The 13,933-nt window shown below is 56.0% G+C and overlaps 1 protein-coding gene across 2 annotated transcripts; it reads right to left on the reverse strand.

Annotated features, from left to right (window-relative positions):
- Positions 1–38: 38 nt before the first annotated feature.
- On the reverse strand, positions 39–11,999 carry CAMKV (CaM kinase like vesicle associated). 2 transcript variants are annotated; one of them, XM_019023726.4, is made up of 12 exons: positions 11,796–11,998; positions 4,344–4,452; positions 4,095–4,226; positions 3,841–3,915; positions 3,489–3,627; positions 3,230–3,350; positions 2,993–3,068; positions 2,766–2,902; positions 2,521–2,599; positions 2,221–2,308; positions 1,820–1,931; positions 39–1,726 (listed from the first exon to the last, which is right to left on the reverse strand). In XM_019023726.4, exons 2-12 carry the CDS (start codon positions 4,436–4,438, stop codon positions 1,368–1,370), a joined length of 1,413 nt encoding a protein of 470 aa, XP_018879271.1. In that variant the 5' UTR covers positions 4,439–4,452; positions 11,796–11,998; the 3' UTR covers positions 39–1,367. The 2 variants fall into 2 exon arrangements, with proteins under 2 accessions (XP_018879271.1, XP_004034213.1); XM_004034165.5 differs by having other exon boundaries at positions 39–1,931; positions 11,796–11,999.
- Positions 12,000–13,933: the final 1,934 nt, after the last annotated feature.

Here is a 13,933-nt window from a genome sequence, read left to right on the forward strand (position 1 = left end):
AGTAGGACAGAGGAAGCAAAGGCGAGAGGGTGGCCAGAGGCTTTGCAGGGTGATGTTTATTTGCCAGGTTCAGTAGGCACACAGTTAACCCACCGACCTTCACACACCAGAGCAGACCCACAGGCATGCAGGGAGAAGGGCAGGACCACCACGGAGTGCCGAGCAAGGGCGAGGACCAATGTGGCTGCCTATCCAGGCTGTGGTAGGGTCTGACAAAGGGCACCTGTCAGGAGCCTCCCTCAGGAAACTGGGGAGTTTAACTCTACTTCCTCATCCCAGAAAAAGCAACTCCATGTGGCTCTGAGGCACCTGGGCCTCTGATAGAAGTGAGCTGTAGAAAGAGGGAGTTCCTCTTCATTTCATTGTTGAACTGAGCAGAAAATCTGCCCCTGTAAAGGGCAAACCTCCAAATCAGATTATGGGTTATTGCCATGCAGCAAGCCCCCTAGGGTGGAGAGGACTTGTGGGCTGAGATTGTAGGGGGTGGGCATCTAGGAAGAGCAAGGAGATATCAGCCCTCCCTGTTTGGCCCAGGGTAAGGACCCAGTAAGGCTGGGACACTGGGTGCTGGGCTTGTACTCTGCCCTGCCAGGTCTCATTGCCACGTCCTAATTGTTCCTCCTTTCCCTTAGAGGCTCATGAGGTTCAGGGTACAGGGCAGCCCACTGCAGGACTCGGAAAGGCAGGAAATAACACAAATAACAGGGTCTTAGGAAGGACAAAAATGGAAGCTTCTGCCCTCCTACTCATTCTCTCCACTCCTGAGGACCTCCACAGCTAGTGAGCAGTATCCCTAGCCATGTGCCAAGTCTGGACTTAAACATACTGCCCTACCTTTCTGCATCGTCTATACCAGCCTGTATCTGCTCCTAGAGCAGCCCACACACCACAGGCACACACCTTCATGTGCAGGAGCCTAAGACCGCTGACAGGGCCTCGCTGGAGGACCAGCTCTCAGGGCAAGGCCGCCCAAGTTTAGGGCCTGGGAGAGTGTGGGACCTGCAGGGCCTGCCTAGGGGAATGGTGAGGCAAGAAGGGAAGGGGAAGGAGAGCAGGAGCCCCCTGAGTATCCCTAGAGCAGCATCCCACAAGGAACAGAAACTGGTGAAGCTAGCAAAAGACAGAAAAGCCACAAGGAATCCATGCAGGGGCTGGGGCCGGCCCTGCCACTGGCCTGCCCACCACTCACACACATACACACAGGAGACGAGACTGCTCTCCCGTGACCCCTAGTTATGCCCCACTGGGATGTGGGGGCATGGGGGAGCGAGGGCATCATGCCAGTGACTCTATGTACAGTGAGAAGCCCCTCATCCACTCTCCCACCCTCCTGCCCATCCCCCGCCCCCCCTCACCAGGCTGCCTACTCAGCTGGCCTCCTCCCTTTGAGACTCCTGGGCATAACCAGCAGCCTCTTCCCCTTTACTAGAGGGTGGAGCCTGGCCTGTGGCACCCTCTGGGGCTGTGCTGTCCGGCTGGGCCATAGCCGGCTCAGGGGTGGCAGCTGCCTTGGTGGCCAGTGTGGCACTGCTTTGGATGGTGGGCACAGTGCTCTCTTCTGTGGCTGGTGTGGCTCTCCCATCAGTGGCTGGAGTAGCGCTCCTGTCAGTGGCTGGGGTGACACTCCCATCAGTGGCTGGAGTGATGCTTCCATCGGTGGCTGGGGTGACACTGCCATCAGTGGCTGGGGTGGCACTTCCATCTGTGGCTGGGGTGGCACTACGGTCTGCGGGGGCCACATTATCACTCTTTGCAGCACGAGCAGCATCACCCTCAGGGGCTGAGGTAGCTCCACTCGCAGCTGCAGCTGTGGCCCCACCTGCAGCCCCGGGGGTGGCAGTGTCTGTGGCTGAGGCCGACTGGGCTGCAGCCGTGCTGGACTGCTCTGGTGCCCGGAGCCGTTTCATGAGGGTGGTCACTCGGACAGCCTTCTGAAAGGAGCACAGTGGAGAAAGGCTAAGGGTGAGGCTTGCTGGATCCATTGCTTGGCAGTGACCAAACCAAACTCCTTCCATAGTACCCCCGGCCACCTCCATCCACCCCAGGGCCAAGTACTCAGCTGCTCAGCACTCCTACTTAAGGTAATCACAGTGGCTACACCCACACCTGATGGCCTGAGAAAAGCTTGTGTGTGGCTGCAGGGGTGTGATGCAGGCAAGAAACTGAGTGCCAGAAGGAATACTTGGGATAAAGCCAAGAAGGGAGTTATCCAAGCCTTACCTTCCACTTGGCCCTGGCAAAGTTCTTTTCAATCTGGGCACAGACACCATCCTTGATGTTCTTATCAGAAGCAGCATTGCCAGAAATCCTGGAAAGGGTGCAAGTGTGTCTGGATCTGAGAGAATGAGTCTTTGTGGAGACTCTGCCCAGCCCTTCTATGTGGCATCCAGGGACTACCAGGCAGAGCCTCTGGGCTGCCCTGAGCTCTAGGTACCTGCACCCCTTCTAGGCCTCAAAGATGGGGCTGCTGGGTGTGAGGGGGACCCTGGCCTCTCCCACCCTCCCCTGGACCCTGCTCACCACTCATGGGAGATGGCCTCTTCTGCAGTGATCCGCTGGTCTTGCTCCACCTCCATCAGCCTTGTGACCAGGTCTTTGGCTGTGGACAAAACCAAGGAGGGGATAGTCATGGGCACCCCATCTCAATGTCTAGAGGTGATAAATGGGCTGGGGGACAGAAGCAGAATACCACAGAGGAAGATGAGAGCAGGACACCCTCCTCACTCCCTTGCATTCTACCAAGTGCTGGGCAGGCACCTCCTCACCTGCCTGCGAAATATCATCCCAATATGGAGAGTCAAACTCATAGTCACCAGCCAGGATCTTGCGGAAGAGATTCTTATCATGGTTCTCATAATCATCTTCTTCCACCTCCTCATAGAAAGGTGGGTTGCCTGAAAGCCTGCATGGGGGAAGGGTCACACAGAAAGGCCACAGACACATGCCCCCACCCCATCTGACTGCAAGCCTGCTTGTCCATCTGTCCACTCACAGGATGTACATGATGACTCCAATGGCCCAGCAGTCCACAGGGCGTCCATACCGCTGCCGGCCTACCACCTCTGGGGCTACAAACACAGCGCCCATCTGCTGGTCAGTATCAGGCCTAGCCAGGTCCAGTACCATCCACACTAGCTTCCTGAGATGAGCACATTTTCCCCCTGCCCAGAGCAGCTCCCTGAAGGCTGCCCCCCATTATCCCCCTGCCCCTGCCCCACCCCCTGCTTGCCCAGATACTCGGGGGTCCCACAGGGCTCCTTGATGAGGCCATTTTCTAGCTTAGCCAGATGGAAGTCACTGATGACAATCTTCGAGTTCTTCAGCCGGTTGTAGTAAACCAGGTTCTCCAGCTGTGGTGTGAGAATAGCATGTGGGTGAGCAGAAGACACCATGAGGACCTTGGAGGCTAGACCAAGGCCCTGAGGTGCTGCCCACCCCAGCACCAGCCCAGCTGCCAACTGGCCCTTTGATTCTGGCTCTGGCCTCACCTTGAGATTCCTGTGCACGATCTTGAGTGAGTGCAAATAGGCCACGGCCTCCAGGACCTGCCGTACCACGTTGCTTGTGTCTCGCTCCGAGTAGTAGCCCTGGTCCAGGATCCAGTCAAACACCTCCCTCCCCGTGGCCCTGAGGGACACCAGCCCCTGAGCCTGGTGTGGGCAGAATCGGGGGTAGGGCAGGAGCACTTGGGTGAGCTGCCTACGCCAGGCAGCTGGCTGAGCAAGGCACAGGGACCTGGGACGCCAAGGGTCCAGAAAGGGGGTTTCCTTAGCTGCAGAGGGTGGGACAGGTGAAAGCCCTGGGCACTGGGGAATCTTGGGTCCCCAGACCCACACTCACAGCTCCAGGAAGATAAAGTACTCCTTGCGGGTCACAAACACATCCACCAGCTGTAGGATGTTGGGATGCTTCACCCTGGCGACGGGGAGGGGAGCCAGTAGTTAGGGCTGGATGAACCCCTGGGAGAGGCTGTGGTCGCCACAGTGGCCACAGCAGACTAATTGGCCAGAGGCTGGGACTGCCTGAGGCCACTTGCCCTCTAAGCCCTTCCCTGCTGCCTCCCACCCCGCCCCAATCCCAGGCCTCAAACTCACATCTTGAGGATGCCTATCTCGTTCTTGGCAGCTTTCCGCACCTTGCGGCCGTCCCGCTTCTGGAACTTCTTGCAGGTGTGCAGCTTGCCTGTCGTCTTGTCCTTGGCCCGGAAGATTTCACAGAACTCCTCACTGCAGCCGACAGGCACCCACTCAGGCCTGGCCTTAGCATCAGCTGCACTCCACTGCCATTTCCCTAGCCCCTGCCCACCAGCCCACCCAGCCTTGCCTGACAGGCCCGGCACTCACGTCTTGATGACCTGTCCCAAATCATATCTGTCAGTCACCTCCGATGGCTGGTTATAGTTCTTCTTGTCGCCCAGAGTCACACACCCAAACGGCATTGCCAGGCTCTAACCTGCGGGCACAATGGGGTCTGGCTTAGCTGTACTACTCTCCACTTCCCCACAACATAGGGGCTGCTTTTGGGAGACCCCAACGTGGCTCAGGCCAAGCTAGGGGCAGAGACCATACCAGGAGGGGCTAGAGGATAGGCAGGCTTAGATCCTACCCCTGCTTTTCTGGCTAGACATCCAGCTACTCAGCTTGGCTGCCTGAACTACAACAGCCTACATATGAAAAAATGTATTAAACTGATATATAAGGGAATAGTTTTGTATTCTATACATTCAAAAAAAAAGGCTTATCAAACAGTTTATTTAAATTTCAGCTATTTTACAGATGAAGGGGGCTATAACCACCCACCCACCTGCTAGTCATCTCTGAAGGTCTAGAGCTAACAAGTGTTAGTGGATATATGAAGAACGTGAGCACTGCTAGGAGAGGGCAAACTCCCCTTTGTAAAGCAGTTTGGTAAAACCACTAAAGTCAAACAAACATACCCTATGAACCAGCAATTGCACTCCTAAATACGTGCCTACAGAAGTGCACGTATTCGTGCATCAGGACAGTCATACAATGCTCATAGTAGCCATATACATAATCGCCAAAAATTGAAAACAGACCAAATACCACCACCAACAGGATGTATTGTGGTAGAGTCACACAATGGAATATTATATAGCAATGGAAACAAAGGAGCTACAGCTATACCCAACCACCTGGTGACTCTTACACAGTGTTAAGTGCAAAAAGACACAAAAGAATACATATAGTATGAGTCTATTGATAGAGAGTTCAAACAGGCAGAACAAACCCGTACGGGGGATACAAACACAGCAGTAGAGCTATAAAGAAAAGCTAGGAAATAAGCAGTCAGATAATGGTCCCTTCTAAGAGAAAAGGAGGGGTTATGATTGATTCAGGACACATGGGGGGATTCTGGAAGACCTATTTCTTTTCTTTTCTTTCTTTCTTTCTTTTTTTAGAGACAAGTCTCACTATGTTGCCCAGGCTGGAGTGCAGTGGCTATTCATGGGCACAAGCCCACTACTGATCAGCACAGGAGTTTTGACCTGCTTCGTCTCTGACCTTGGTTGCTTCACCCCTCCTTTAGGCAACCTGATGAGCTCTAGCTCCCAGGAAGTCACCATATTAATGCCAAACTTAGTGTAGACACCCAACTGGCATAGCGCACTGCAGCCCAGAGCTCCTGAACTCAAACGATCCTCCCACCGCAGCTGGGATTACAGGCACCCGCACCATGCCCGGCTGTTCTGTCACCCAGGCTGGAATGCAGTGGCACGATCACAGCTCATTCCAGCCTCAACCTCCTGGGCTCAAGCTATCCTCCCACCTCAGCCTCCTGAGTAGCTAGGACTGGACCATAGGTGCACACCACCACAGCTGGCTAATTTTTTAAAATTTTTTTGTAGATACAGGATTTCATTATGTTGCCCAGGCTGTTCTTGAACTCCTGGGCTCAAGCGATCCTCCCACCTCACCTTCCCAAAGTGCTGGGATTACAGGCATGAGCCACCACACCTGGCTTGGGTAAATTTTTTAAAGTTTACATACTGATGTACCCTCACAAACTCTTTTCTGGAAGAGTACTGAAGGAAATAAGAGTTCTCTCCTGGGCAAAGAATTGGATGTCAAAACGGCAGACATATCTTTTGTTTACTAATTTTCTGTGCGAATTTTTACTATTTTACTATAATGACTTCAATGAATTTAGTAAATACTGCACTCAGGCACAGTGCTTGGGTGATTCCTCAGAGGGATAATCTGGGTGGAGAGGCAAGGTAAAGCTTTGGAGGCAGCATTAGGACTCAGTAGGAAAAGATTTGCCAGGAGGTATGCAGGTGTACTGGGCAGGAAGAGCAAAACAAGCCTGATCCTGGTCCCAGCTTTCGGCTCTGCATATGCATTCATGCCCACTGGGGCCCACAGGGGACCTGGGCTGTCAGGTCCAGGTGCAAGGCCCCCAAACAGAACAGATGTAGCTGGCTCAGTGAGCGCTAGGCACTCTTTCCACCTGGGGCACGGTGTCCCACAGGTCTGCAATCCTGCCAATTACAGCCCAATGCTCATCTGTAGTGCTAGGTGGGCTGACTCCAGTGTCCAAAGGAAAACGCACTCATAGCCCATGCTCAAAGCTGGGGGTGGGGGGTTAGTGACTAGACCTTCACAGATCTGATGCCAGGGTGTGCCTCCATAATACCCGGTCAGTGTGACACTGGGGCTACAGCAAGCTCTGCACTGAGGCTGCGCTGAAATTGCTCTGCCTCTGCTGACTGTGCATGTTTTCCCTCCATGCCAATTAGCACTTGCTGTGTGCAGGGCCTGAGCAAGGGCCTGGGAGTACCTAGATGCTCCCCGACCTGAAGGCACTCACAGCCTCAAGGTAGTGGAGAAGGGAGGAGGCAAAGGAGGCAGCTTGGCAAGATGAACTCTGCCAGCCAAAGTCAAAGACCAGGACCCAAACAAGCCCCATGGCCAACTCTGGCTGCTACTTACTTCCTCCCAGGCAGAAGCCAGCCACCAGGCTGTGATTCCCAGGAGTCACAGCCCTGGAAATTCTCCCTCAGATTTGCCTTCAGCATTAGGGAACAAACTCTATCATTCCTTCATCTGGGTTGCTTGGGCTCAGGGAATACAAATGCATTTCATCAGCGTTATTCCAGACAGGGTTTAAGCCATCTTGTGAGGCACAGCAGAGGCAAAGGAGAGGCTTTGAAGATCATCACTGACTGCATGTCTGCCACCATGGGCACAACCCTGCACTCCTCCACTGGGGAGAAGCATGTGGCCAGAATCCCATCCTCACAGCTGAGAGCAGAGGCATAGCCAGTTACCACTGCCGGCTACACATTTTCACACCATAACAGCTGCGGGAGGGGGCCTGCAACAGTCATCTCAGTCTGAAGGCCGTGTACTGGGCAGGAGGATGGTACCTTAGCCTGCAGTCTCCCAAGAAGGCTGGGAGGGACCTGTGCCCCAGCTCTGTTGCTTTGCTTACACCATTCCCTCTGGCAAGAGTGCCCTTCCCCCAAAAGCCTCCCGTCAGATTCCTATTTGTCACAGCAGAGTTATTTATAACATTAAAAAAAATTCAGCAACTACCTAAATGTCCAACAACAGGTGACTCGCCAGCTCAACTGTGTCCACTCAATGGTAGGAAGTGTGGGCACTGGCAAGAGCTCTGCCCACCTTGGCTTTCCTGTGGAGCAGCTGCCACATGAGCGAGGTGCTGAGAGCAGAACTGAATCTCTTCTTTCATTGTGATTTCTGACATTATAAGGTGGTTTGTGCAACACATTGTCCAAAACAATCCTGATGCTCGAAGGCCAGACTCAAAATGGCCCTTTTCTGAGATACCTTCCACAACCTCCATGCCCCACCCCCCACCCCACTCCAACAGCTCCCAGCTTTGCCAGTGTGGCGTGGGTGGGAGGTTTTGTGCATGCCTGTCTCTGATCCTGGCCCCAGCTTTCGGCTCTGCATATGCATTCGTGCCCACTGGGGTCCAGGGCTGGTCATGGGGGTCTGTCCCATGAAAGGCACAGAAAACTGGGCCTCCACCCCGTAATGTCAGCCTGGAGCCATGTCCTGAAGCCTCAAGGCTGAGATGGGAACAGATCTGTCTCCCCTGCCCCCTACTATGGCTGCCCAAATTTCAGCCAGTCACTCCTCCTCCTCCTCCTCCTCCTCCTCCTCCTCCTCACCAGTCTAACTATACTGGCTTGGGGCCCTGGACTTGGCCTCAGGGCAAAGAGAGGAGAAAGAGGGGCCTGGCTTTCAATTAGCACCTTGGTTCCCTCTGCCCACACCCACTCCACCATCTGCTATCCACTGTTGCTCCCTGGGAGGCTTCGGGTGTGTGCACCAAGCCCTGGGCACCTGCTTGCAACAAAGGAGACCTGGGAGGAACAGCCAAGGGACAGCTCTCAGAAAGAGAGGAGGCCAAGTGGAAGGGGTTTGTATTTCTCACCCCCATGGCCCAGACCCAACACCCAACAACGGAGAGCTCTCCTCTCAGCAACACAGGATCTGAGCTCTTCCTCAGGTACACTTAGGCCATGGAAGGGCACGGGAGCTCCGCAACAGCCGTTTCCCTGGAGACATGGCTCCCTCCACTCTCTGCAGAGGAACTGAACTGTATGCACTACGGGCTGCCCAAAGGGAGCTTGTGGGGAGTGCAGGCCCTGGTGCCGCCATTGCCCTCCAGCTGGTTCTCATGGAGCCTGAGAGCCAAGCACTCCCCAGTTATGGCCTGCTCCCAGGGCCTGACCACTGGACTCAGGGAATTGAGCCTCCAGCAATCCTGAGGGGTCCGCTGTTGGTGGCCTGGTGATAAATGGTCCCCCAGGGACTCTGCTGCGTCTTTAGGTAAGTCTGGCCCAGGGAAAGCCCAAACGGGACAAAGGCCAAGAGGTCCGGAGGCCCCACATTGGGGTCCTGTCCCCTCCTCTGCTGAGATCATCCTGGTTCAGGCCCTACCTTTCATAGACATAAACAGAGTTTCCTGCTACCTTGGTCCCCTGCCACGTGGGGCTCCAGAGCTTGCAGTAAATCTAGGGAGGCCAGGAGGGGCCCAAGAGGCCTCCAGCTGCCTCCCAACAACTGTAGGCAACACCTCCTAATTTAGTGGCAGCTGTGAACACCAGCCTGCAGGCACCCCCTCCTCTCTGCTGCTCTACTCTCTCAAGGGCTGGGGCTGGGTTTTCTGCTGCAATGAACATGCTGAAGCCCAAGCCCTGCTTAACTCACAGCTGAGGTGTCACCCACAGGACCAGGGGAGCTGAAGACCTCACTCAAGGTCTGTTAAGAACAAGGGCCAAGCTTCTAGACCACCATCCAATTGCTTCAGGGGACCGGTCAAGGGGCTGCCCTGACTGAGCCTCCGGCTCCAGCTAAATCATGGTAGAAGTTCCTACAGCTGAATTTTGCCCATCTAATGAGGGAGCATTGTGGGGAGGTCTCTCCAGTTTTGGGGGTGGGCACGCAGTCCAGTGCTACATCCCGAAAGTTTAGCTGTCAACATGCAGGCAAAGCCAAAGGCCAGCTGTCTCCTCCCAAGCACTTGGGGTCCAAATCTCTGAACCCCTGAAGGAGAATCCACTGGAGGCTCTGCTTCCCTGTGGGTGGAGGAGGGGAAATGCAGAGGAAGGCACTAGAGTAAAGGGTTGCTATGGTGATGGAAGTTTTAAAACAAGGGGAGGGGGAGGGGAGATGTGTTGGTCAGGTCCCTTCTTCAAGAATTTCCTGAGACTTTAGCCTAGCTCCTTCTTCAAGGTTCTGTGACCCAGGTCCCCATCAAGAAAGGGGAGGTGGGGAGATGGAGAGAATTTAGAAAAAAGAGAATGGGGCAGAGACACAGACAAAGACAGAACCTGTGATGGAAGAGGAGCAAGGAGATGACAAAGTAAAAGGGACACAGGCACAAAGGGCAGGAAAGGGGAGGTGGACAGGAGTTCTGAAGGGGGCGGATGGGTGCCCAGCAGAGCCCTAAGGCCTCCATGGCGATGTGCTCTAAATCCCTGGGCCAGGAGCTATCCATGGTACTGGGACCTTCGAGACTGCACCCTCCTGTATCCCCCAAACATACACTGAACTTGGTGTAGGAGGCACAGCCAAAAGGAGGCCAGCTCCTTGGAGCATGTTGGTGGGGAAGAGGCCAGCTGCTGCAGCCCCCCAGTCAGGACAGTTCCCAGCCCATCTCTCTGCCATCACGGCAGCTTAGGTAAAGCAGGTCCAACGTGTTGAAGGCAGACGCATAGGGGTATGAAAATGAGGCTCGGATGCCTGGCTGCTTCCCTTTATAGTCCCTCTTCTCAGTTGGCCCAGCTGTACTTAGACCCTCCCAGCCAACCCCTCCCCCATCTGCTATCCTTTCCAGGCTTTGGGTCCCCAGAGCCCCTCTTACAGCTCTGCTTAATCCCCTCTCACCAACCCCCAACAGCAGATCCTGCCATGAGTGCCAGAAACGGCACCACAAGCAACCCAGAAACAGGATAACTGCACAGCCCTTCCCCTCCCCATGCCTCAGTTTCCCCAAATGGAAACCATGGAATCTGGCCTTCTCCCAGGGCAGAGGACTGCTTGCCTGCCTGTGAATGGTGGCCAGGGCATGGGGCTGGAGAGTAGGGCCATCAGAGATATGTGAACAGCCAGCCTAGGAGGGCACCTGAAGGGTCCACACCAAATATTAGAAAAGGGAGACCCTTGCCCCACCCTGGAAACCAACCTGGCTCTGAGTGGAGACACCAGTTCCCCAGTTGAGGAAACTGGGGCTCAGAAGTCGCTGGAGCTGCCAGGAATCAACTCTGAGGGTGGGGGAGGGCACCAGGTCTTTAAAGGTAGTCCTGGGGGCTCAAAGCCTGGACTTGGGGGTAAGGGGAGTACAGCACAGGGACTGGACTACTGCAGACTCTGAGCTTTTAGTGTGGGACAGAGGGCCCTGATCCTTAGGAAGGAACCTGGTGGAGCAGGATCTGCCTGGGAGGTGCGGACAAAAGCAATTTGGCAGAGCTATGCGGGGAGGGGGCTGGGGCTCAAGAGCCCAGGGTCTCTGCCAGACAGTACAAGCTGGGGAAGGCAGAAGCTCACGCTGTCACTATCCCAGCCACCTCCAGCCAGGGGCCCTGCTCCCCACCGTGGTGCCACCCTGACCCCTTTCCCAAGTGCTGCTGGCTCGCCCCCGCTGGCACAGCAACACACATGCGGAAAGCACACGTGTGAGCACCAAGCCCCGCACCTCCCAGCAGGAACATGTGCGCCCCCACCCCCACCGTGCACGTGGGTCCATGCACTGGACCCCCGGCTGGCACCCAGGTGAAGGCTTGGAAGCTGAATTTTGGCTGGGGGGCTGCTGGTCCCCAGGGGCTTGGAGCTTCCTCCCCCACCCCGCGGCAGCCCCGCCCAGCCCCCTCCGGGTTGTCGCCCATAAAGAACTCTCCGTTGTCATGGAAATTAGTGACTGCTAAGCGGGAGGGAAGGGGCCCGGGGACAGTTGGGAGGGGCTGGAGGCGGCTCTGGAACGGGGAGGGACGGCTCAGCTCTCGGCCCCTATCCTCACGGGGGACCACGAATCTTCGAGGGTTAATCTTTTCATAATTCCGAGCCGCAGAAGCTTCCCCCCAGAACCCCCAAGCCGTCCGAGGTAATGGGGAACTTTAGCCCGACCCCGCACTCCCTCCCCCAAATCTGCAAAGCCCGCGCGCTCTGACCCCGCCAGGACCTCGAGCCCTCGCTGCGCCCCCGCGCACTCTGCATCCCGAACCTCGAGCCAGGGAAACAATCCCCCAAGGCCCCACAACCTGCGTTCGGGAAGCGCCCCCAGCCCGGCCCGCCCCGCACCTGCAGCGCCGGTTGGTCACAGGGAGGAAGTGATCGCGGGCTCAGCGGGGCGCCGAGGGCTCCGGGGACGGCGGGCAGAATCCGCTCCGAGCACGCGGGGCAGACGCGGCGCCAGATGCAGCCGCTTCGGCTAGCGAACCTCCAGCATCGCCAGCCGCTTGCCGGCACCGGATTCGCACCCCGGGCCGGGGGCGGGCTGGGGGTGGGGCCTCCCAACCGGCCCCGCCCCGACCCTGGCGGAGCCTTAAGGGCAGAATCCCACTGGAGAGCAGGAGCGCGCGGGATGGCAGCGGTGCTGGTGAGCGCTGGCCTGCTTAGCCCTGGCCAAGGTTCTCAATGGCTCCCTTAGGCCCTCAGCCTGGGGCCGGAGGAGGCCTCCTATGCCCAATGTAAGGGGTGGTGAGTGGAGAGTTGGGGGAAAGCCTGAGTCCTGGAGCTGCATAGGATCGCTTGCCAGTCATTAGTCTCTAGGGAACGGGGCTTTGCCCAGCTCCCCGAACCCGACCCAAAAGGCAGGACCAACTTAGAAAAACCAGATGGGCAGTCGGGCTAGGGCAGGCTCCCCTAGCTAGGAGCAGTAAACACACAGAGGTGTGTGTTTGCAGGTAGTCAGTGTGGCATCCCCTAGCATCCCCTAGCTAGGCATCCCCTAGCTAGGAGCTGTAAACACACAGAGGTGTGTGTTTGCAGGTAGTCACTGTGAAAACAGTGAGGGCCCTAGACTGTAGTAGCAAAGTCTCCTATCCCACCCCATCCCCAATTCCTGCAAGACCAGAGTCTTTCCCAACCGTAAGTACCAGCAAGGGTGGCGGCACAGTCAGCCCCTTCCTGTGTGGCACCAAATTTCCCAAACTATAAAAGTCACCTGTGACATGGTGTGGCCTCTGCTTTCTTTTCAGTCTAATCACTGTCAAACACTTCATGAGTTGTATCATTCTAGTGGCCTGGCCTGGGATATGGGGACACAGGAGAACTGTGGCACCAAGGTATCCCACCTGGCCTGGGTGCTAATCAGAGGGAGGAGGCTCAGAACCACCAGGAGGAAGCTTTAAAGGAAGTCCTTGGCCATTTCTCTGTCCCTTGTCAGTGAGGCTCACGGACCCAAAGCCTGACCCACACCCCTCACAAGCCCTGAGGACCATCCTAAGGCCAGTATCTGAAAACCAGACTCAGGCCTCTCAGTGTCTGGAGCTGGGTTTTATCCCACCTCACTCCTCCCAGTGAGCCTCCTGACCCTGCTGTGGGAGAGGGAGTTGGGGTCATCCCCAAACCCTCAGCCATCTTGAGGCTGCCCTGCATGGCCACCCATGGCTGATGACAGGAGGGACTGTCCAAGTCCAGAAGCTGGGGCTGGGGCTCAGACTGAAGGCTAGCTTAGGAAATGACCGCCTCAAACAAGGTTCCTCAAAATTTTCTTCCAGAGGGGGTACTGAGCCCTTCACCTTCCTCCCTGGCTTGGTGTTACCTCCTCTAGGCCGGGCTGGTGCCACTTCTGGGGTCCCTGGGCTCTGAGTGGTCTCGGGTTATGGGACCCACCCCACCACTGGGTAGGAATCTCCTGGCAGGCTGGGTATCTGCAAGGCAGAACCCGTTTCTCATTTCAGTATGCTCAGCTGATGTCTGCAGAATGAATGAATGGCCTGGCACTGAGTCCTTCCTGCCATCTGCCCACTATTCTTGAAACAATGGGTCTCTGAGTTTTATGGTGTAGCCAAGCTGTAGCTTGCTGACCCCACACATGCCACATACATGTTTTCTGTCTTTCCTGAGGGTCATAGCTATCCAGGCATGGGGGTCAATGAGAAGCTGGAATGGGGATTTTTAGGCAGGGGAAGGGGTGGCTCCTTAGCGCCCTGCCTGCTGCTGGCAGTACTCCACCTCTTCTTGGTCCTAAGCACGCTCTGTGCATGTGGGTGAGAGCACGTGGCAGGGTGTGTGTGCACACGTGTACGTGTTGTGTATGCTCTCTTTTGCCGAGGGAGATGCAACAGCACAGTGTATGCAGTGGTGCCCAGGGGCACGTGTGTCTGCATTCTTTGTGCACCCAGGCATGCTTGCTGGCACGTGTGTGTGGACGCTGTAGCTGGTCCCTGGAGTTATCAGTCCCCTTCCTGCCTGACACAAGTCTCAGGATTGTG

The sequence above is a fragment of the Gorilla gorilla genome, chromosome 2 (genome assembly GCF_029281585.2).
Source record: "Gorilla gorilla gorilla isolate KB3781 chromosome 2, NHGRI_mGorGor1-v2.1_pri, whole genome shotgun sequence".
Taxonomy (NCBI): domain Eukaryota; kingdom Metazoa; phylum Chordata; class Mammalia; order Primates; family Hominidae; genus Gorilla; species Gorilla gorilla.